The sequence below is a fragment of the Diorhabda sublineata genome, chromosome Y, assembly GCF_026230105.1.
Source record: "Diorhabda sublineata isolate icDioSubl1.1 chromosome Y, icDioSubl1.1, whole genome shotgun sequence".
Classification (NCBI taxonomy): Eukaryota; Metazoa; Arthropoda; class Insecta; order Coleoptera; family Chrysomelidae; genus Diorhabda; species Diorhabda sublineata.
The window spans coordinates 6,938,214-6,961,591 of record NC_079486.1 but is presented as its reverse complement, the minus strand read 5'-3'; the positions used below and the strand labels follow the sequence as shown (position 1 = coordinate 6,961,591).

Sequence of the window (23,378 nt, the reverse complement as noted above, 5' to 3'; positions counted from 1 at the left end):
TAAGTGGACTTAGGGAGAGATACATAACATATGAGAAAAATAACTCTGCCAGTATGGCCGTTGGGCGGATTGAGTAGCTCAACGACCATTCTGCCGGTCCCAAGCCCGGATAAAAGAGGAGGGTTGTAAGGCAAGGCTAGCTACCTACCCCATGTAAAACAGCCATTTGCTCAGAGAACGAAGAAAGTAGCCTCGGATAGGACTGATAAAACTTATAACGACCCTGCAAAGTTAAGGAAAAAACGATTTTGGAAGCGACAACAATTGCGAATAGCCACCTGGAATGTTACATCAATTGCTAACAAAGACCAAGAAACCATAATAGAGCTTAAGAAACATAAAATAGACATATGTGCCTTGTCTGAGACGAAAAAGAAAAGAGCTGGCAACTTTAGAATCGCGGAGTATACATTGATATATAATGGGAAACCAAAAGATGAAAGAGCAGCATCGAGAGTAGGCCTATTAGTTCAGGAGAAATACGACAAAAACATAATAGACATAAAGTATATAAGCGACAGACTGCTACAATCCACGTTTAAATTTACAGAAACAACTAAAACCCATACATTAAGCGTGTATGCTCCTGATACGAGTAAAAGTCAGAAGAAACAGGCTCATTCTATGATGAACTGCAGATCACCATGGATAATATACCGAAGCAAGACGAAATTATGATACTGGGGGATTTTAATGGAAGGATTGGTAACGAGGTTATTAGTGGAATTAAGAATCGGTTTAACGAAGAAACACTCAACAGCAATGGAGAACAACTCATACAATTCTGTGCACATAATGAATTACGCATTAACAACACGTTTTATCCCCATAAACAACAGCACAAGTATACGTTCGAGAACACAAGAGGACATAAATCGATTATAGACTACATTATTACAAACAGAAATATTCATCCCTCAAAAATATTAGATGTCAGAACATTAACCTCAGTAAACACAGGGACTAACCACCATATGGTGCTAGCCATAATGCGGAACTGCGTACAAAGGAAAACCCAGAACAAACCGAAAGTGACAGAAAAGCTGAACATAGAAAGCCTTAGCGATGATACCACAAAATACCTCTACCAGCAAAGACTAAGGAAGGCAATAAATGAAAACAAGATCTTGAAAGATGATACCGTAGAACTAGCATGGAAAAGATTAAGTACTAATATAAGGACAGCTGCAGAAGAAGCATTAGGCAAACGAAAGGTGAACAGGTAAACGGAAAGCCCAACACGAAACCATGGTTCACACACGAAATCAAATCACTTGCGGAAGAGAAAAGGAAAGCATATCTTCAATGTAGAAGTCAAACAATAACATATGCTGATTATAAAGTCGTGAGGAATAGGACAAATATGGAAATACAAACGATTAAGAGACAATTCTGGGAGAAATACTCATCAGACATGGAAAACGACTTATATGGGGGACAAAAAAAGATCTGGAATATGATAAGGAACATCAAAAGACCAATCAATGAATACATCCACACGAAAACAATAACGTTAAAAGAATGGGAAAGGTATTTCCATGAACTCTACGGTGACATAATAAGAAGCCAATCCACAGAACAGAAACAAGAAAATATATCTGAGGAAGGAGAAGACATCCAACAACAATTAATATCAATAGACAAAATTGAAGCAACAATGCGCAAGATGAAAAATAGGAAATCACCAGGGCTGGATAACATTAATAACGAGCTTCTTAAATATGGTGGCAATGAATTAATAGACCAAATGCATGTCATGTTCAACAAGATATACGACCAGAGAAAAGTACCAGGGGAATGGAAAGTTAGCATAACGATCCCCGTCTTTAAAAAAGGGGAAAAGAAAGATCCAAATAATTATAGAGGGATCAACCTCCTAAGCACGACTTCAAAATTACTAACAAAAATTATTGCAGAAGAAATCTCAAGTAGCGGCATGAGCGAAGAACAACAGGGATTTAGAAAAAATAGATCAACCATAGACGCTATATTCATCTTAAGACAGATTGCCGAAAAGGCCATAGAGTACAATAAAACCGCGTTTATGTGCTTCATAGACTTAACAAAAGCATTTGACAGAGTGAGATTACATGACGTCATTGAGCTACTAAAAAAACGAGGCGTAAACCAAAGGACAATAGACATCATTCGGGACATGAACAACGGAAATAGCACATATGTAAGAGTAAACAACGAACTCTCCAGTAAAATGCCAGTATCAACAGGGATCAGACAAGGAGATAGTCTCAGCCCAATACTCTTCAACATTATAATGGACGAAATCATAAAAGAAGTCAAAACGGCAGGCAGAGGATACAGAATGGGAAAACATGAGTTTAAGATAGTTTGCTACGCTGATGACGCGCTTGTGATATCTGAAGATGAGGATAATCTGCAAAAACTGCTACACAGATTTGAAACAGTTGCAGGAGAATTCAATATGATCATATCGAAACAAAAGACACAATCCTTGACAATAGCGAGAGAACCAAGAAGATGCAAACTGGCAATTTATAATAAAAGTGTAGAGCAGGTTATGTCTTTTAAATATTTAGGGCTTAACATCACGAGCAATAGGAACTTGAAACAAGAAGTCAAAACGCAAACAACAGCAGCATCTAGGATATCAGGATTCCTTCGAACCGTGATATGGAGGAAAAAATTTTCAAGTATCGAAAGCAAAACACGGATAATAAAACTTGTGTCAGACCAGAAATGACATACGCCATAGAAACGAGAGCGGAGACTGCAACTACTAAACGGATTCTTAGAACAACCGAGATGAAGACATTACGCTCAATCACAAGGAAAACACCAAGACAGAATAAGGAGCAATGAAATCAGAAGAATGTGTGACGTTCCGGATATAGTGAGATGGGTCAGAACTAGAAGAAGAGCATGGAGAGATCATGTCAATAGAATGAACAACGATCGACTGGCGAAAATCGCAAAGGAAGAGAGACCCAATACAAGTAGACCGCCTGGAAGACCACCAAAGCGCTGGTATGAGAGCTGGTCCTCGCAGTCAGAACTTAGGCTGCCTCTTTGAAAACACAAGACACAGTCTTAAAATAAGAAGAAGAAGAAGAAAAATAAGATCCAAGATTATTTTATATATCAAACAATATATGTGAACGTCCATTTTCAAAATAAAATAATTTCGACTATTAAACCAACAATAGATTGCATTCAACGATTTAATTTAATGAAAAGTTACAAAAATACAAAATTAATAAAAACTTATACAACGTAAAGTTTTACACTCCGTTAGAACTTCATGTATGTCCTGGAAAAAAGACATAAAATATCCCCCAAAATAAAATACGTTGCGAAAAATATTCCGACTAAAAAATTTCACAACGAGGTCGTATTAGAGAAATTTTCAGTACCTAGCCTGACCTAGACATGTCTACTCCTTATATTTTAAGCCACTTTTCTGGACATTCGAATTTCATTATGTAATGAAACGCTTTGGCATATCTTGACAAACGATTACCACTCGAATAATTGTTCATAATCGATTTTTAGCCTATTACGTTTCTCAATTCGTAAAACTGAATGAATTATTATGTTAATTCATTACATACTGTTTATACGAAATGTACAAGTTTATTTTCATATACAGCGTACTACAAGGGATTTATTTATAAAAAGCAGTGGCTATATAACCAAACAGACTAAATACATTGTTTACGCCGATATAGATTGACGCGCATTTCGATAACCAAGTTATATCATCTTCAGAAACTGAAGATAAACTGTTTATTCTAAGAGCATTTAGGCCCTCGAAACCTCCCGCATAGATATCTGATTTTTCAAAAGCTTTATCTGACTTTTGTATATGTTTATTTAATTTCTTATTTTTTAGACCTTTTAATATGTTCATACTTATAAATTTTCTTGATTTTTGGAGTCTGTTATTTTAAAAAACGCCAAATTTTTATAAGTATTTCAAGAAGTAGAACAAGTGATGTCCTTCAAATATCTAGGGGCAAACATAACAAGCGATAGAAATCTAAAGAAAGAAGTAAAAGCACAAACAACGAAGGCAGTATTAATATCAGGATACCTTAGAGATTTGGCGAAATAAATACATGAGCACAAAATGTAAAATTAGAATATATAAAACTTGCGTAATGCTGGTCATGACATATGCAATAAAAACTAGAGCGGAGAACACAACCACTAAACGGCTCCTAAGAACAACAGAAATGCGAACTCTGAGATCAATAACAGGATATACGTTACTCGATCGGAAGAGAAATGAATAAATAAGGGACATGTGCGATATTCAGGATGTAGGAAGATGGGCAAGGAGCCGCAGAAGAGAATGGAGAGACCATGTTGACAGAATGCCAAATGAACGGTTAGCAAAAATTGCAAAGGAAAAGAAACCAGACAAAACTCGACCTCCTGGACGATCACCTATAAGGTGGTATGGAAGCTGATCCTCAGCATGTCAACTACTCCTGGCAAACCCTTGATGAAAATACAGGACCTAGTCCTAACGTAAGAAGAAGAAGAAGACGTAAGATGAAATCCTCATGGTTACTATCTGAAAAGAAAACTGGCCTGTCATTATTTTATAAAGGACCTAAGATATACAGATATTTGCGACAAAAAGGGTTCATTTTACCAGCAATATCAACAGTGAAATCATGGGTTGCCAATTTCCATTGCAAATCTGGATTCAATAAAAAAATTTTTATGCACCTTACTTTAAAGGCGGTTACGATGCTGCCTTACGAGAAGAAATGTATTCTAATGTTGAATTGTCTATTAAGAGGAATCTTGAGTACGATATGAAAACAGATTCAGTTGAGGGTTTTGAAAATCTGGGCGAGTCTGGAAGAAAGCCTTTCCCTGCCAATGAAGCTCTAGTTCTCATGATCAGAGGAATTCAAGCAGCTGGAAAATTCCTATTGCCTACTTTGTATCGAATGGTGGGGTGTCATATGCTTCTTTATGGTGGATAATTACCAAGGCATTGGAAAAAACTTAGTTGGACAAAACTAGACACTATAGGCATAGTACGTGGTTTATCAACTACCAATCAGAAACTCATAAAGCATTTGGTGGTTAACAAAAGCCAACCTTATTTTTTTCATAATGAGAAAAACTTTTTACCATCAGATGACAATGAAGCATTCGCTTCATTAAATGTTGAAGAAGAAGAATTTCACCATGATATTACTTAATAGCTTCGACAAAGATATAGGGAAAATTTCAGATAATAAAATAATATTAAATTTGAAAAAGAAAATTGTTGGAAAAATAGAAAAAAATAGAAAAAATTCTTCCCGAGTGGTATGCAACAAATGCAATCTGTTGTATCAATATATTTTCAATTTATTATTGCGAACTCAGATCTCCAAATATTGTAATACTTTTTCAAGTTCATTAAAAACTAAACAGACCCTTTTTTTACAAACCAATACACAATCTTTTTTATGTCAACGTTTGGGTAGCGTTGATCCGGCTACCGTTATGAAGAATAGTGTTTTATAAAATTGTTGGTCCCAAGTTGACATTAATGAAAAAATTCTAAAACTAGAACATCAATAATACTATAAATTATTGATGTTCTATAACCTTCATGCTAAAAAAATATCATCTAGGTATCTTTAGAATTATAAGCAACAAATAGATTTAGTAAGTTCCGAATATCGACGACGGTATGTTTTCAAGAAAGGACATATTGCACAATTGAAGAATTCTACAATGTCATTAATTGAATTATTAGTACGATAGTGTAATATGATACATTTAGTATATTTAATCTCGTTATGTTTAAAATATTAGTATAGTTAGAAATTTTTACAAGTTATTGTTTTTGATTTTATCAAACATATTAATACCGTTCGAAAGCGGAACAAAATCAAAAATATTTTTCCCAGGAAGAAAGGGGAAAATGGATAAATCACATAAATCAACTCAAAGAAAAAACATACAAAATAGCCAGGACTTATTTCTTCGCCTCTTCAAAATATCATCAAAATATGAATGTTTCAAAAATACATTCATGACAGAGGTTGTGAAATCGCAAATTCATATTATTTCAGTTACCAAAGGGAAGTATATATAATTTATATACTTTTTTGCAAGGATCCTTCTTTCTATCCCAAATTTAAGTGATTAACAGAATAATGAAAAATGATTTGTTTCATTTGCTAGTGCTACACGAATTCATTACAAATTTTTTTTATACATTTAAATTGGTGACCAATAATTAGTACAGATATTAAGTTTATTTTTGGTTCGAGATGAATATATGCTATAACATTATTAGAGACATGATATTTCAAAATACGCCCCATCTATCTATTGTAAAGATTCCTATCGAATAGGTAATTTGTGTCACTTTCGTAATAAAAAGTAAATTTGGCAACAATGTAATGTCGGTTCGAATTTCGAAGATAAAGAAAACAACTATACTATTCTTTATAAAATACTACAAGCAACATGCGAAATGTATTCAACTTGTATGTATGTATTCTCACAGTCTTGTTGGAAACCACTTTTTTGTTTAAGCACCCATTTACTTTCTATGACCCTTTTTGTTCACGAGCCACGACACTTCTGACCTTGTATTATTTTCTTTAAACACTTTCAGCTCTTCATCCGCTGCTTCTTGCCACTTTGATGAGTTTTCACTTGACATTGCATCTTCATATGTAATTTCCAGTTCTGTTTCAGTATAAAAACTCACATCATAGTCTCTCATCCTGGCTGCTTGTCTAATTTCTCTTCTTCTTATTCTTATTTTCTTGTATGATGATAGATTATTTTTCATTTCCGGAATGAAAACCACATCTCTATATATACCAACTTCATTTGTGTCAGAAAAATATATGCGATAACCCTATACCTACTGTATCGCTATAGCCTACAAAGATTCCCAAGAAACTTTTGGCATCTAGTTTCGTTCTTTTCTCTTTGTGAATGTGTACAGAACATTTTGCACCAAATTCTCTGTAAAATTTGATATCAAAGTTTCTTTTGAACAAAAGTTTATGTGGGGTATCTTTTATGTTCGAATTGCATCCAACTCTATTGAGAACAAAAAATGCTGCATTTAAGGCTCCGGCCAAAAGGTTTTTATCTAAGTTTTTACTGTGCAACATTGTTCTCATGTCTCTTTCCGTACGTCCATTCTTTTCTGGATTGTAAGGACATGTAGTCTCGTGTATCTTACTATCTAACAAGCATTTTAGATTTTTGTTGACAAATTCTAGGCCCTTGCCTGTTCGAAGTCTTTTTATATGACATCCTGTCTGATTTTTGGTCATTTCAATAAATTTCTTAAAATTATCGATAACTTCTGATTTTTGTTTTAAGTAAAATACAAATCTATAGCATGAAAACTCATCTTTAATTGTTAGAAAATACCTTATTTGTCCGAGTGATGCCTCTTTGTTTTCTTGCATATAGTACACACATGTTCCTGAAAAAACAGGAAATCTCAGCAGTTCTGATTTCGATACACTGAAGAAGGCGAAGAAAAAATATGAATATTCTAAAAAATAGAGTGGCTCTTCAAAGAAAAGAGATTGAGCGACTCCATCAACCTGATCGAAGTCTAAAGTAAATTCTTCTATTTCTTTGAGTAACAATTTGGTGTTTGATGAACTTTGTTTGAGAGCAAAGTAACTTCCCTCTAGTCTCAAATAAAAGTTAATCTTCCAAAATTTATACAGCCAAACTTTTATTTTTAGGCTTCCATTCCAGGCAGCACTAATGAAATTTTGGAAAGAATGCTGAAAGCAAGAAGTGAAGAAAATATTCTCCAGAATTAAGGACGTTTGCTGTAACCTTAAGTTTCTATTCACCAAGAACATATAATTTTACTGGTAAAATACATACATACATACAATCATTACAGTACATTGTTACCATTCCAAAATGGTATTAAAGTGCGGATGGTTCACCAAGCTAGAGCAAAGAAGCTTTATGTGCTCTAAAACCAAAATCCAAAAATTTTGTGACAGTGAAATTGTAAGTAATTTGATTTGGGATGAAATTTGCATTAAGAAGACGGATTGAATGAAGAGGAAAAGAAGACGGATTGAATGAGGAGGGAAAAAATTTACAGGATATGTGGACATTGGGACAAACGTGAATACTGACGAATTACCCGAAGGAAGGGACCTGTTGGGTACTTCTTTTTGCAAGGACTTTGTGGTAGCGAAAAAGCTGATTTTATAAAGAAGTGCCATGAATTTATGCGTGAAAGTTGGGTAAAAGTTTCGTCAATGATTTTTGATGGTGCCATGGCCAATTGGCAAAGGTTTAAATCTTTTTTTTGGTGAATAATATAAAGTTAAAATCATTACTCGGATGTTGAAATATTATAAGGAAAGCAGTAGTCAAAAACAAGATGAAAGTGATGTGAAGAAAAGCCATGACGAGGAAAATGATGTTGGAAGCAAAAAACAAGAAACAGAAAAGTCAGTAATGACAAAAACCATATTTCAAATTATCAGCAATGTACTTACGGTTCGGTTTTGCCTTCTTAGGGACTTCTCTTAAAAATTCTAGCCTAATAAAAATAAGTTTTGCATTGATATGTTTATTATTATAAATTATTAATAAATTTGTTGTCTCCACATTTGTTTTTGAATAAGAATAACTTTCAAGGTACTTACCATTTAACCAATCTAATCACTTTGTACAAATTAAACAATATATGTGCAAATCGAACTAAACGAGTAATGGAGAAATGTTCTGAAAAGTTTTGGTTGTATGTGACTTGGTTGAGATATTATAGATTATTTCATTTTCAAATAATCAGCAATGTACTTATTCGGTTCGGTTTTGCCATCTTTTAAAAATTCTAGCCTAATAAAAATAAGTTTTGCATTGATATGTTTATTATTATAAATTATTAATAAATTTTTTGTCTCCACATTTGTTTTTGAATAAGAATAAGAACTTTCAAGGTACTTACCATTTAACCAATCTAATCACTTTGTACAAATTAAACAATATATGTGCAAATCGAACTAAACGAGTAATGGAGAAATGTTCTGAAAAGTTTTGGTTGTATGTGACTTGGTTGAGATATTATAGATTATTTCATTTTCAAATAATCAGCAATGTACTTATTCGGTTCGGTTTTGCCATCTTTTAAAAATTCTAGCCTAATAAAAATAAGTTTTGCATTGAGATGTTTATTATTATCTATCCTACTTGCCTGGGGTCGTTCGTAATTGTTTTAAAAATTATCGATGGAGGTGAGATAGCGCAAGTATATAACTATAAATATCTAGGCCATGAAGTGAGGATAGCAAGAGATAACCAAACGTGTGAGATAAAGCGTCGAATACAGTTAGGATGGATAGCTTTTGGCAAATTGAGTAGTACCTTGAAATCAGACTTACCAATAAGCTTAAAGAGAAAAGTATATGAGCAGTGTGTTATACCTGTGATGTCCTATGGGTCAGAGACGCTTACCCTCACGAGACAAACTGCAGGAAAGATGAGAGTGGCGCAACGGACAATGGAAAGGGCAATGTTGGGAATTACGAGAAGGGATAGAATTACAAATGATAACATAAGAAGAAGAACAAACGTTAAGGACATTATTGAAATTATAGCCCAAAAGAAATGGAAATGGGCAGGCCATGTAGCCCGAATGACGGATAATAGATGGACGAAAAGAATATTGGAGTGAAGGCCAAGAATGGATAAAAGAAGTAGAGGCAGGCCGCCAACAAGTTGGAGTGACGATGTAAAGAAAATTGCAGGAAATTGGATACATACAGCTCAAGATAGAGATAGATGGTTTAAACTAGAGGAGGCCTATATCCAGCAGTGGATGGAAGATGGCTGATAGATGATGATGATCTAATCTAATCTAATCACTATCTCTATCTATCTATCTCTATCTAATCACTAAATCTAATCACTTTGTACAAATTAAACATTATATGTGCAAATCGAACTAAACAAGTAATGGAGAAATGTCCTGAAAAGTTTTGATTGTATGTGACTTGGTTGAGATATTATAGATTATAATGGAGACTATCTAAAACGTTCAAATAAGATGTGAGAATGCTTATGGTTTCAAACGTAAATGAAAATGATTTTTTTTAACTTGATTTATACAATCATAAATAATTTCGAATTATATAAGTATGAAGAATTAGAAAATAGAGCCGAAGATACCTCCAATATTGATCTCTAAACCGAATGGATACAATTATGGAATGAACGTTTCATTGAATTGCATAGTGACAAATTGAAAAGAGTCAAATGAGCATTAAGAAAACGAATGGCAATACCAATACTGACAATTCCAGATCAGATAATACTTCGAATGGCTAATGAAGATGATGATAGAAAACAAAAAGGGGAAAAGTGTTGATTATTTCATAAAGTACGCGAGGACAATTTTTGTGCTGCATTTACTACTACCTGCTGCTACCACCACACTTCTATTATACTGTCTGACGCCGGTTTCGATGTTCTCTAGTTTCTATGTGATTTGTACATAACAAAAAATATTACTGCGTATACTTTGATATCAGGTGGTTATTTGTTTGAATTAGATACAAAAAACTACAGGAAGAGGTGATTTATAAGATATTAACTGTTTTTTGTATTTGTAATAACTGCAAATGATCAAAGGATTATTTCTTAAAGGAAAGACTATCATTACTCTGACTGAATTAGAACAACTTTCAAATTCAGTTTTAAGTTCAATAATTACTCATCTTGTACTGGATACTGTGCACAATTTGAAATTATTATTATTATAATTATTTTCTAGTTTATGCTCTTTGAAAAATAGCAAATGAATTTTCTCAAATTTTTTCGATAATAATATAATGGGATTCGCATAGAACTGCTTTTGTTACTTGCCATTTTTCTTAATTAAATAGTATCTAATAATGAAAAATCACATTGTTAACAGAAGTTAATTTGAAATTAGAATTTTCTCTTTATAGAAAAATTGTTTCTGATTTGGTATAATAGGTTCGTTTCTATTAATGATCTAAGGACAAAAATAATTATTGAAAAATGTGAAGTTATTTTGGTTTTCTAGAAAATCCCAGTATGACAGATTTTGTATAGAAATTTTAAAACTTTTCAGTTCAATCGGATGAAAACATCCAAAGCGACCAACATGGATTTTTAAATATAATTATAGAATTATTGATGCCATTGAATTTGAAGAAAATCTGTCAGGTTTTGATTTACAAACACTTTTTAAAATTTTTTTAAGATTTATACATTATAGAAATGCATAACTCAATAAATAACTTGATATTAATGAATATGCAAGAGCCAGGAAGTGTAGAAAAAGAGAGAATATGTGTATTGAAGCCAGTCCTTTATCAAGTGGATTTGAGGATAACTTTGCGAATGAAGAGGTAAGATGAAAATACCAATTTTAAATATAGTAATGTCTTAATTTGTCTGTAGGAAAATGTTGCATCTGGCAATCTGATAGAAAAAACCAATCGCAATCAAGCAGAATCAGAAAATAGAGATATAAAGTTTTGGATAGGTTTAGAAGAGGAAGAATATACTTTTGAGGACATCATTAAAACAGTTACTGAAATTTTAAAATATAAGGATCCAGAAAAAAATAAATTAATAAATAAATATATTAATGCAGCTGAATGTTCTTGAATTTAGGTCTCTTCTGTCTTAAAATTAGTTTTTTTTGTTAATTTAAAAAAAGGTTCGACGTTGTGACTTTTCTTTGAGCCTTTATCAAAATATGCTACTGAGAATTTGCTTATATATATATATATATATATATATATATATATATATATATATATATATATATATATATATATTGATTTATAGATGAAATCAACTTAGAACTTTGTTCTTATAAGAAAAATTAATTTTTCCTTATTAGATTCCGTTTCAAGAATTAGTATATGTCTTTACTCAACCTCTAGACAGAACTAAATTGGTTTATTCCAAAGAAGTTCTGTGTATATTTTTGGATTTAGCTTTACTTCGTTTGTTTTATATGTATGTTTTAATACAATTTCAATGTTGTTCTATTTTATACTGTTCACTCCTTTATTGTATAAGCAGCTTGACAATTGTTGTCTCTATCGACTTGGGCTCCCCTGTGGTGGTTATTCCAATACCCGAAGGGAGTGTCCCACACACTTTTTACATACACACAATAGTATGATTGAATCAATTTATTATTTTGAAAATGAGGTGACACCTCCAGAAATATTGAAGAAAATTTACTGGATGATCGTCGAGTGAAAGTGCGCTAGCTAGCAGACATAGTAGGCATTGCAAAAAGTGTGGCACACTCCATCGAGTATTTGGCAATATTTGAAATAGAGCCGTTCCATAATCATAGATGGAAAGTGGGTATATCACTTCACACCAGAAAGAGAACACTAAAAACAATGGACTGAAAAGGGAGGCTCCAAATAAAACAAAGACCGTTTCATATGTAGACAAGTTCATGGCATCGGTTTTTAGGGATGCGAGTGAGATAATTTTCATTGACTATCTTGAAAAAGGAGAAACTATCAAGGTGAGTATAATGCGAACTTACGTTTTAGTTGAAAAACCAAGCAAAACGGCGGATTTTTGCTAAGAAGAAAGTGTTATTCAATCAAGACAATGTATCCGTTATTGCAATGGCCAAAATTAATTAATTAAAGTTTAAATTGTTACCTCATTCACCCTATTCGCCAGATTAAGCTCCCTGCGATTATTTTCTGACTCCAGACTTGAAAAAAAGGTTTGGTAGTCGAGCAATGAAGAGGTAATGTCCACATTATATGGAGCTAAAAGGAGATTACCTTGAAAAATAAATATATTTTTTTTCCAAAATTTTTGTGTTTTCTTTGTTAAGCTAGGTACTTCTGGAACCATCCTAGTATACTGAAAATGGATACATGGGATAATTTTCATACGTCATGCTTAGTAATAATCTGTTTCAGGCTCCCGGCTTTGTAGGCATAAATGAATCTGTTTATATTATGGGCAGAAAACCAACCAAAAATTCCCAATTGAATCCCGATTCTTCACAGAATAAAAATGGCAGAACCAAGTAAGTGATTATAACACTCAGCAAAAAATATTTATTTATGTATTACGGATGACAAATAACCTATTATAGCCGACCGTGCAAATTGAGATACAGCCGAGACAAACAGACAGTTTTTCTCCGGGATTGTTACATTTTTTCGTCGACCTGTATATGATTATGTTAGTATTTCCGGAACAATGGTGATATTCATATATACACACTGTTAACACTACACGAAATCTCACAATTACACTGTCTGGAATGTAAACTGTTCACTCAGTCGTGAAGACGAAAACTTGATTATCGAAACACGCATCAGACAGAGTAATTTAAGAGTTGGTGTAGTAGAACTTAGTGCAAACAGTGTGTCATGTAATTTCTTTGGAAGTAATGACATAATTGAAAGTTAAACGGTTTTCCTCTGGGAATTATCACGTTTTGACAAAACTACTTTTATATAGTGTGGTTTCCAAGTTTTAGATGAATCTACACTTGAGTAATTCTATCTTGTTCCAATAATTACCATGTTTTGACTTAAGAAGCTGCAGTTTGATGAATGGTGTCCGTTACCAAACTAGGCATAAATAAGTGGTACAAAACAGCTTTTCTATTTCAAACGGCCCCACTATATAACCAGAATTCACCTTTAACCACCTTTCTATTTCTTGTTTGGACTAAGTGGTCTTAGCGCCAAAAATAAAACATATGATTGGATACGAACTTATCGCACTTACTTTTTGCATACTTCAGTACTGGATAATAAACATGACTGCTGTGTCCATCCAGAACTAATGAAATTCGATTTTGGATCTGTGTCAATCCAGAAGTATAAATTCTATTATTCTTATCGAGTAACTGTTTATATTTTTCCTATAACAAGTGGAAATTAAAATTCAATTAAATTTGAGCAAAAATGTTTATTTTATTTTAGTTACATACATACTTACACCTAGCTAACAGCTATGATTCCCATTATCAATAAACACTGAATAAATTGTAATGTTTCTCTAATTTATTTAAAGTGTTTTTAACAGTGGGGTGACTCAATATATACGATGGTGTTTACTTACTCAATTTATTTATACATTAACACCAAATTCACTAAACTATGCCCTAAGACTAAACACTTCTAATTCTTGACACACTAATTTATTTAAAAACTCTCCACTCTAAAAGTCTAAACGCACTACATCATTACACACTTATAGTGAGTTAGTTGTTGTATTAGAATAAAATTTCCTAGATAAAATTTATATGGGAAACGTTCAATAAATTCAGTCGGAGCAAAACTTGAAAAGTTATATAAAAGTATGCCTTTTATTAAGAGAATTTCCTCATGAATATTTTTAAAACTTTTAAAACACTTAAATTTGAAAAACCGATATATAAAATATAATTATTCCGTAGAAAAATCGTAAAACCCAACATCAAATTAAATATTTTACGTCTTTAAAAATCTATTTTTTTTTAAATTAGGGCAATTTCTATAACACTATTCAAATTATTTTTTTACGTAACCCGTATTTCATTGTTGTAAGTGATTTGGAATAACCTGTATAAATTTCGTAATGGTATGTATTATGTATTTAATATTTCGGCAAATAGAAATTAGAATCCTTCTGTTCATTATACGCAACATTCTTATTGTTAATTTTTATAACTGTATATCTCACATAATATTACTTTTTAATTGAACTTTCAGCCCGGTAAGTGAACATGTATTCGTTAAAATCGTCACAACCTGGTATAAACACTGACAAAAAAGAATGTGTTTGTACGCCCAATTTCAATCATTCAGACAAAAGTGACCCATTTTGTTTTGTTAATACTCTGTGTAATTGTTTACAACTGTTCGGTATAAATGGTTGTCTACTTATTAGCGAAAACTCTTCAGTATGGCATCTTGAAAGGGTTTAATTTAGTTGTCAAGCAGATATTTGTATTTCAGTTGAAGATGCTCGCTTTGAATTTTACTATGAAATGTTTTACTATTTTTAATATCAAATTTTCATTCTTATCCAGTATATAAGACACACGTTTCTAAGAACGTTACGTGGCAAAACAATTTTTTTACTTTAGAACAATGTCATAATTATTTATCTACATTAGCCACATAATCATTAATAAATCACGTTAAAAGTTGAGAGGTTATACTCAATAGATAATATAATACATATACATATAATATTAAATAACATGACGAATTTAACATATCAGTTTTAAAATATTTTCTGTTCAAAATAAGCATAATACATCTAGTAATGGTAATTATTTTTATTAAGTGCTTATCTGTGTACTACTAATCATTGCCGTTGTATTCCTGGCAATTCCCACAGAACTTCAAATAAACTTAAAATTGACCCGGATTTCTATTCGAGAAGTTGATTATTTTTACTCCAATAAGAATAAAAACTTTGAGAATAACTATACAATTCATCATTATCATTAAGTATTTCTGTTTATGATAATTACTTATTTAGTTCATTATTTGTGGACTAAAGGACTTTTTAGTTGAAAATAATAATTTATCAGTTAATATCAGTCAATTTAATGTTTAAAACTTGATAAAAATTCGTAGCATGAGCTTTATATATATATATATATATATATATATATATATATATATATATATATATATATATATATATATATATATATATATATATATATATATTGTAAAATTGCTTAGTTTGTGTTTTCCAAAAGATTATTTAATTCACGTTTGTAATTAAAAATATCAGTCTTGTAATTGAAGTTGTTGGCAGAATTTATGTTAGAAATAAAGTTAGTTTTTAAAAACACGGTTCCAGTAATTTAAAAGTTGAGTGGCGCAGTCAGTAGGATAGTCAATCGAAAGTTAAAGCTTATAACATTCGGTTCGTTTCTACGATATGTTGACTATTCGAACAAGTAAAGTTAAATTATTGGAACTCTTAGTTGGGCGAACTAAGTAACTCAACTAGAATATCTGCTAGAAACCGGAAGAATCCAGAGGATATTGCTTGTTCCTGTGCAGTCCGAGTCAATGGAAAGGATCTTCATTCTATTGCTGTAAGTGTTTATAATGTCATATAGAGGAAATATTAATTATTTACTTGACACATCTAACGATTCTGACTCAAATTCTGATTCAGTTAACTCAAATTCAGGCACAAACTCTGTTAATACTAAAATAAAATTTAACTTAGCATCACCAAAACTTTTTTTCTACGAATAATTTCAATAAAATGGCCACTCCACAATTGCCTATTTTAAAAAAAGAGTATCTTGATATGATGCCTGAATTTGATGGAAACAATGCATTACTTCTTAGGTTTATAGAAATTTCAGAGAAATTAGTAAGTAAGTTTTATAATACTGTGGATGTAGGGGATTTTCAAAACGAATATTTGATCTCCAGCATCTTAGCAAAAATAAAAGGTGAAGCAGTCATAAACATTTCTTCTTGTACGATAAGAACTTGGGAAAATCTAAAAGATGCACTTCTTAATACTTACGCTGACAAAAGAGATATTTACACTTTAAATATATGACTTTCAGAAATGAAACAAGGTAATGAAACGCCTTTCGAATTTTATAATAGAATTCAACATTTATTAAATCTTCAAATTTCTTATCTCACGACACATTCTAATGTTAGTAAACATTTAATTTTGAGTAATTACTTTAAAAATTTGGCTCTCAGAGTATTGCTAAAAAGAACCTTTAGGCACATTAATGTGTACGAAAAATCCAGAAAATTTGAATATTGCTTTAAATGTTCTTACAAATGATTTTCAAGTTTATATGACCCACAATAATCATCTGAAAAATGTTTTTTCATCCTTGAATACGCAAAATAATTCACATAAAAATAAAACCAATTTCCAAAATAATGTAGCATATAAGCAGCCACCTCCTAGGTAAAATTTTATGCCGAATTATCAATATACATACTAATCGAAATTCCGCATCAAACCCGCAAAATCGTCCATCAACTTCTTATATCCCTTCTAATAGGAATAATACAAACTTTTCTAATAATGGTCCAAATCCAACTCCAATGAGTATGTCTACAAGAAATACATCTAGACCCCAACCTCAAAATTATCAAAATAGGTTCCAACACAATCCTAATCAACAGAAATTTTATCTCGGAAGAAATCCATAATATAGACGATACTGATTGCACTAATGATGAATCCGATAATTTTTTAGAGTCACCAGCCTCGGAACCAAACCAAACATTATCGAATTGTTAAACTTAAATAATTCAGAAAGCGTGTTACCCTATATAATTTTTCCAGAACAGAATCTTAAAGTTTTAATCGATACTGGTAGCACAAGATCCTTTGTGACACCAGCAGTTGCTGAGAAATATTTCAAAAAATCTTATGTCAAAAGACCCTTCCATGTAAAATCTGCCTTTGGTAGCAGTCAACAAAATTTCTGCACACTCATTCCAATCACTAAAATGTTTATTTATAGGAAACCGCTCAATTTAGAATATTGCGTATTCAAATTTCACGATCATTTTGATTGTTTGTTAGGATTGGATAATTTAAAAATACTTAATGCAATTATCGATTTAAATAATAATTTGCTTATGACTCCTTATAGTCAAATTAAATTGAATTACTTTGACATTAAAACTGGATCCACGAATTGTATAGTAGTGCCTCCACGTTGTGAACAAGTAATTAAATTAAATATTGAAAATGTAAAAAATGGTAATGTAATTATACCATATACACGAATTGGAAAATTAGAAATCCCTGAATGTTTAACAAAAGTTGAAAATAATATAGCTTTATGTACAATTTTAAATCCTTCAGAATCCAACTTTCGGGTAGATTTATGCCCTTCTATTAGTGTTGAGACATTCGATAAATACGAACAAACTCTCAACCCAAATTTTAATGAAATTTATTGTGAAAATGTTAAATTTGATGTTTCGAAAGTTAGAACCGAACACATGAATTCCGAAGAGGAACAATCTGCATTAAAATTAATTCAAGAGTATAGTGATATTCTTCATGTTGAAGGAAATCAGCTCACCTTCACAAGTAAAATAAAACATCACATTAAAACTTCTAATGAAATACCTATTTATTCAAAATCATACAGGTATCCTGAGATTCACCGAACGGAAATTCAAAATCAAATACGAAAAATGTTAAGTGATAATATTATTAGACCATCCAATTCTCCATGGTCTAGCAACATTTGGATAGTCCCAAAGAAGCTACTGAATGAGATCACAATTGGAGATTGATATCCATTGCCAGATATCACAACGTTACTAGATAAGCTTGGAATTTGTCAATATTTCACAACATTAGATCTCGCTTCTGGTTTCCATCAGATCGAAATGGCTGAGGAGGATATTCCGAAAACAGCCTTTAATATAGAAAATGGGCACTATGAATATGTGCGCATGCCCTTGGGTCTGAAAGGAGCTACTGCAACCTTTCAAAGGGTCATGGACAATATCCTAATGGGCATACAGAACGAAAAATGTTTGGTGTACCTTGATGGTATAATTGTGTTCAGTACCAGTTTACAAGAACACATCTCAAATTTAAAAGAAGTATTCAATAGATTAAGAGAGTCTAATTTTAAATTACAAATTAATAAATGCGAATTCTTGCGAAAAGAACTAGCATATCTGGGAAATATTGTCACGTCAGAAGGTGTAAAACTGAACCCAGATAAAATTTTAGCAATTCAAAAATTTCCAATACCAAAAAATTCAAAACAATTAAAAGGTTTCCTTGGCCTGCTAGGGTATTACCGAAAATTTATAAAAGATTTTTCAAACTTAACTAAACCATTAACTATTAGACTGAAAAAAGATGCAATTATTAATGTAAACGATTCAGATTACGTCAGATGCCAGCAATTATGCTTTAGGTGCTGTTCTAAGTCAAGGCAAAATAGGCTCTGATTTACCTGTGGCTTACGCCATCAGAACCCTAAATGATTCAGAATGCAACTATTCTGTAATCGAGAAAGAACTTCTTCCCATAGTTTGGGCAACCAAATACTTCCGCCCCTATCTTTTTGGCAGAAAATTTACAATAATTACCGATCATATACCACTCCAGTGGTTATTTTCACTTAAAGATCCAAGTTCAAAACTTGTTAGATGGCGCTTGAAACTTGAGGAATATGATTATGATATCGTATTAGAAACGCATAAAATTAAAATTCGTTTCATAAGTTCTCAACATCCAGAATCGAATGGAATTGCTGAAAGATTCCACTCTACGATTATTGAACACGTCAGACTATTGAATAATCAAAAGGATTTTAAAAATGAGACTATTGAAAATAAAATACTTTACGCATTATTAGCCTATAATAATAGCGTTCATTCTGCAACAAAATTGTAACCAAACGAAATAATTACCGGACACATAAACAGTAACACACCTTTCGTTATAGAAATTGATCAACTAGTAGTTAATAATTATATACAAAATCATAAAGATAGAATAAAAATTTTATACTCGAATTTAAATCAAAAATTACAGGAAAACAAATCAAAAGTAATCTCTAAAGCAAATAAAAGCCGTGAAGAATTACCAGATACAATACCCACTAAAGTGTACGTACGTAATAAACAGGCACAAGGTAAAACCAAAAATAAATATAAAAGTGAAGAAATCAAAAGCAAAAATACCCGACTAAAAACAGCTAAAATCGCTACTAGACACAAAAATACTTCAGAAAATATTCATCTTTCAAACATAATACGTCCTAAAAAGACTCCTTATAAATTTATTTTAGGTTCGTCACCGTCGGAGACGCAACAGTCAATATAAAAGATGTTACCTATAATTTGGGAATACTTCCCATAAATCTTGGATATGCCAAGCTACAGAAAACCAGTCATACCTGTGTTCATTTTTATAATTTAAGTCCACTACTCGTAGAATATAAGTTAAGAAGTTAAGTATACAATATAATCACGCTAAAAATGATATGTCTAATAATACATTTTTTCATTCTGAAACAGAAAATATTGTAAATATAATAGAGTACACTAGGAATAGTATAGAAGAAAAATTTGATAACATTAATATTCATTCTACCTTAGATAGTCCAAAGAGAGGGTTCATTAACGGTCTTGGATCAATAGTAAAAACAATTACAGGAAACTTGGATTCTGAAGATGGGGAAAGAATTAATTCAATTATGGAACATTTAAAACAAAACCAAGAAAACTTGCAAAATCAATAATAAGAATGCAATATTCTGTTAGTCGCCAAATAATTGATAATTTTAATAAGACAATTCAGGACATTCAGTATAATGAAAAAATTATTAGAAACGAAAATATTTGAGATAAGAGATATTCTAGATTTTCAAGCAAATGCGGAAAATATTAAATATTAGCGGAATTACCCTTGAAATTAACACTTAAAAATATTTTAGAATTTGAAGCCGTCATAGACGTAGTTTGTAAAGTAGAAAATAATCAAACACAATATTTTTTATCGATACACATTTACTATGATATTTTATTTAATCTTTTTTATGTGTTACCTATACTTACAGAAATTGAATCAGAATACGTAACATTAATACCTAATTCAAAATTTTTACTTAAATCAAATAAAGTCATTAAACCTCTAAATGACATTTGTACTCGCGGCAATATTTTTCAATGTCTTAATTATTCCGGAGATAAATCAATTTTTGCCAATATTTCCCGTAGAAGAAAAATTAATCATAAAATGTAAGCAAGAAACTGAAGTGAGAACTCTTAAAGGCATTCATTTAATAGAAAATTCATCATGTAAAATTATATTTAGGAACCAAGAGTTATTATTTCAAAAAAAAACGTTTGGACAACCTTTTGTAATAAATGAATATATATATATATATATATATATATATATATATATATATATATATATATATATATATATATATATATATATATATATATACATATATACATATATACTTATATATATACGAGACTAACTAGAGTTGTATTTGGACCATTTCGACGAAATTATAAGTTACATGTTTTGCGAAATTTATCAATGCAATGGTGATAACAATGTAACGACTTTTTTGTGGTTACTGAGCAGCTAGATTTTTTTCATTCTCGCTCCACCATAATAGCTAAGGGAATTAAATTAGCAACCCAAATTTTAAGTAAAATACAACAGGTAAGAAGTGAGAGCACTTTACAAAGTATTGGTGAAGCCATGGCTAAGTTCAAGGGCAGGAGTTCTCTGAAACAGTACCTCCCTTTGAAACCTAGAAAGCGAGAAATAAAAATATGGGAACGCTGTGATTCCAAAACAGGCTACATATATGATTTCAATATTTATTGTGGAAAGGATGCCAACAGAGATACTGAATCCACTCTTGGAGAATCAGTCGTCACGAAGCTTTCGTCTTCAATAAAAGATCCGGAGGTTAGTTTATGTTTTGATCGTTTTTTCACGTCGACGAAATTAATAAACAACTTTCCATTTGCTTGTGTTGGCACGGTGATTGGCAATCGCAGGAACATGCCTAGAAAAGAAACAGGGGTGAAGCTGACTTTGTCCATAATCAATTTGGTACTACGGCGGTTTTGTGGAAAGATACAAAATGTCATGGAAATGATATGACCTTTGTGAACAGAAAAGAAAAAGATAGCATTTAAAAGGAAATTCCTTGCCCTGAAATTGTGGCCAATAACAATAAGTTCATTTGACCAATTAATTGGTATTTATGACATGGATCGCAAGTCTTTGAAGTGGTAGAAAAAAATTTTTCACCGTTTGCTTATGATCAGTGCGGTAAATGCATGGATTATTTGGAGAGAAAGAGATCATAAGAAAATTTCATTCCTGGATTTTTGGTTCCACTTGCGGAGGCAATGATTTCTGAAGCTGAAAAAATTGCCAAGGTTGTTAGAAAACGCCAATAAGGCAGACCAACAAAATCACCCAAAAAGTAATGAATGTTGGGGATCATCTTCCTTATGAAAGACCAACTCGTAGGAGATGTCACAGTTGTGGAAAAAAATAAGAGAGAAAAACGCACAACCTTCTGCTCAGCTTGCAATGTTCCTCTGTGCAAAAATTGTTTTTCTAGTTTTCATACATATAAATTTGTTGTAAAGAAAATATGGTTCAAATATGTCTCGCAAAAAGTTTCCACTGAGATCTATGTGTCCCTCTACCCCCCAGCTATCCCCTTGAAATAAAAAATTAATCAACAATTTTTCCATACCATTTGAGTGTTGAATAGCTGCATTAAGCTGTTGACTACCGTAACAGAAATTTTAATTTTCTCCACAATTATCAAATTTGAAATGGAACAACCTATATACTATTGAATATTTTACATCTTCTCTATTAGATTACACGTATAACCGGTTTTTTATTGATCCCTGAAAACGGCTTAAGAAATCGTCAAAAACATTTCAATGTTCTGGTCTATCGGCTTTCAATATATGGAACAAGTTACCGGTTAACCTATCGTCTACAACTTTGGTTGGAACGTACCTTTTAATAACAATGTTCAATTCTCCGTCCGACCAAGCAATATACTGTTTACGTTATAGTGAACATTGATTAAATCGGGCTGAGACTTCGACGAGTGAACAAGTGCGACAGTGAAGTGAAGTGAAAGCGGACTCGGGTATTCAGGTGAGACCCTGATTAAACTTTCTTTTCTTTCCAGGTAGCTGTGCTTTGACACAGCCTTTTATTTATAATGCTAAAAAACATTTCTGCATGAAAGAATTGTGTTTGTCAACACAAATTTGATTGTGCGGAATTTATCCGTTTTTCGAAACAGCCGTACTTATCAGTACGGCTTAAACTTTTCTTTTAGGTAACTTTAGGTACCAAATCAAAATAGGAAAACCGGGACAGAGAGCAACAGGCATGGAGCCTAAAAACTCTAAGAATAGGGAGAAAACTGAGTTATCCAAAATCATAATTCAGCAAAAAGCTGATTATGAAGCGCTGACAGAGAAGATGGGACAGCAAGTCAAATCCCTCGAAGAGAGAATGAAAAATTACGAACAAACGATAATCGATAAAGACAAGCAAATTGAGTACTTAGAGCTCAAAGTTAGAGTACTGGATGACGAAAACGACACATTGGTAGAAGAATTAAGAAAGAAGCTAACCCAATGAGATGAGATGAAAACTCAAGAAAAAATAACACAAATCGAAGACTGCCCTATGGAAGGAGACTTCACGGAAGTAAAGAACAAAAAAAAAGGAAGAAAGCAGATAAACAATCCTCAGATGAAAAAGAAGAAACATCAACGGACAAACAAATCCAAGAAGAATTGGAGAAGATAAAACGTGATGAACAAAGGAAACAGACAAAACCGGAGAGAAGGCCACCT

General features: G+C 32.0%; 1 protein-coding gene across 1 annotated transcript; it reads left to right on the top strand.

Annotated features, from left to right (window-relative positions):
- Positions 1–644: 644 nt before the first annotated feature.
- LOC130451935 (uncharacterized) lies at positions 645–23,160 on the top strand. Its single transcript, XM_056791292.1, has 3 exons — positions 645–1,214; positions 12,936–13,045; positions 22,863–23,160. The coding sequence occupies exons 1-3, from the start codon at positions 645–647 to the stop codon at positions 23,158–23,160; spliced, it is 978 nt and encodes a 325-aa protein (XP_056647270.1).
- Positions 23,161–23,378: the final 218 nt, after the last annotated feature.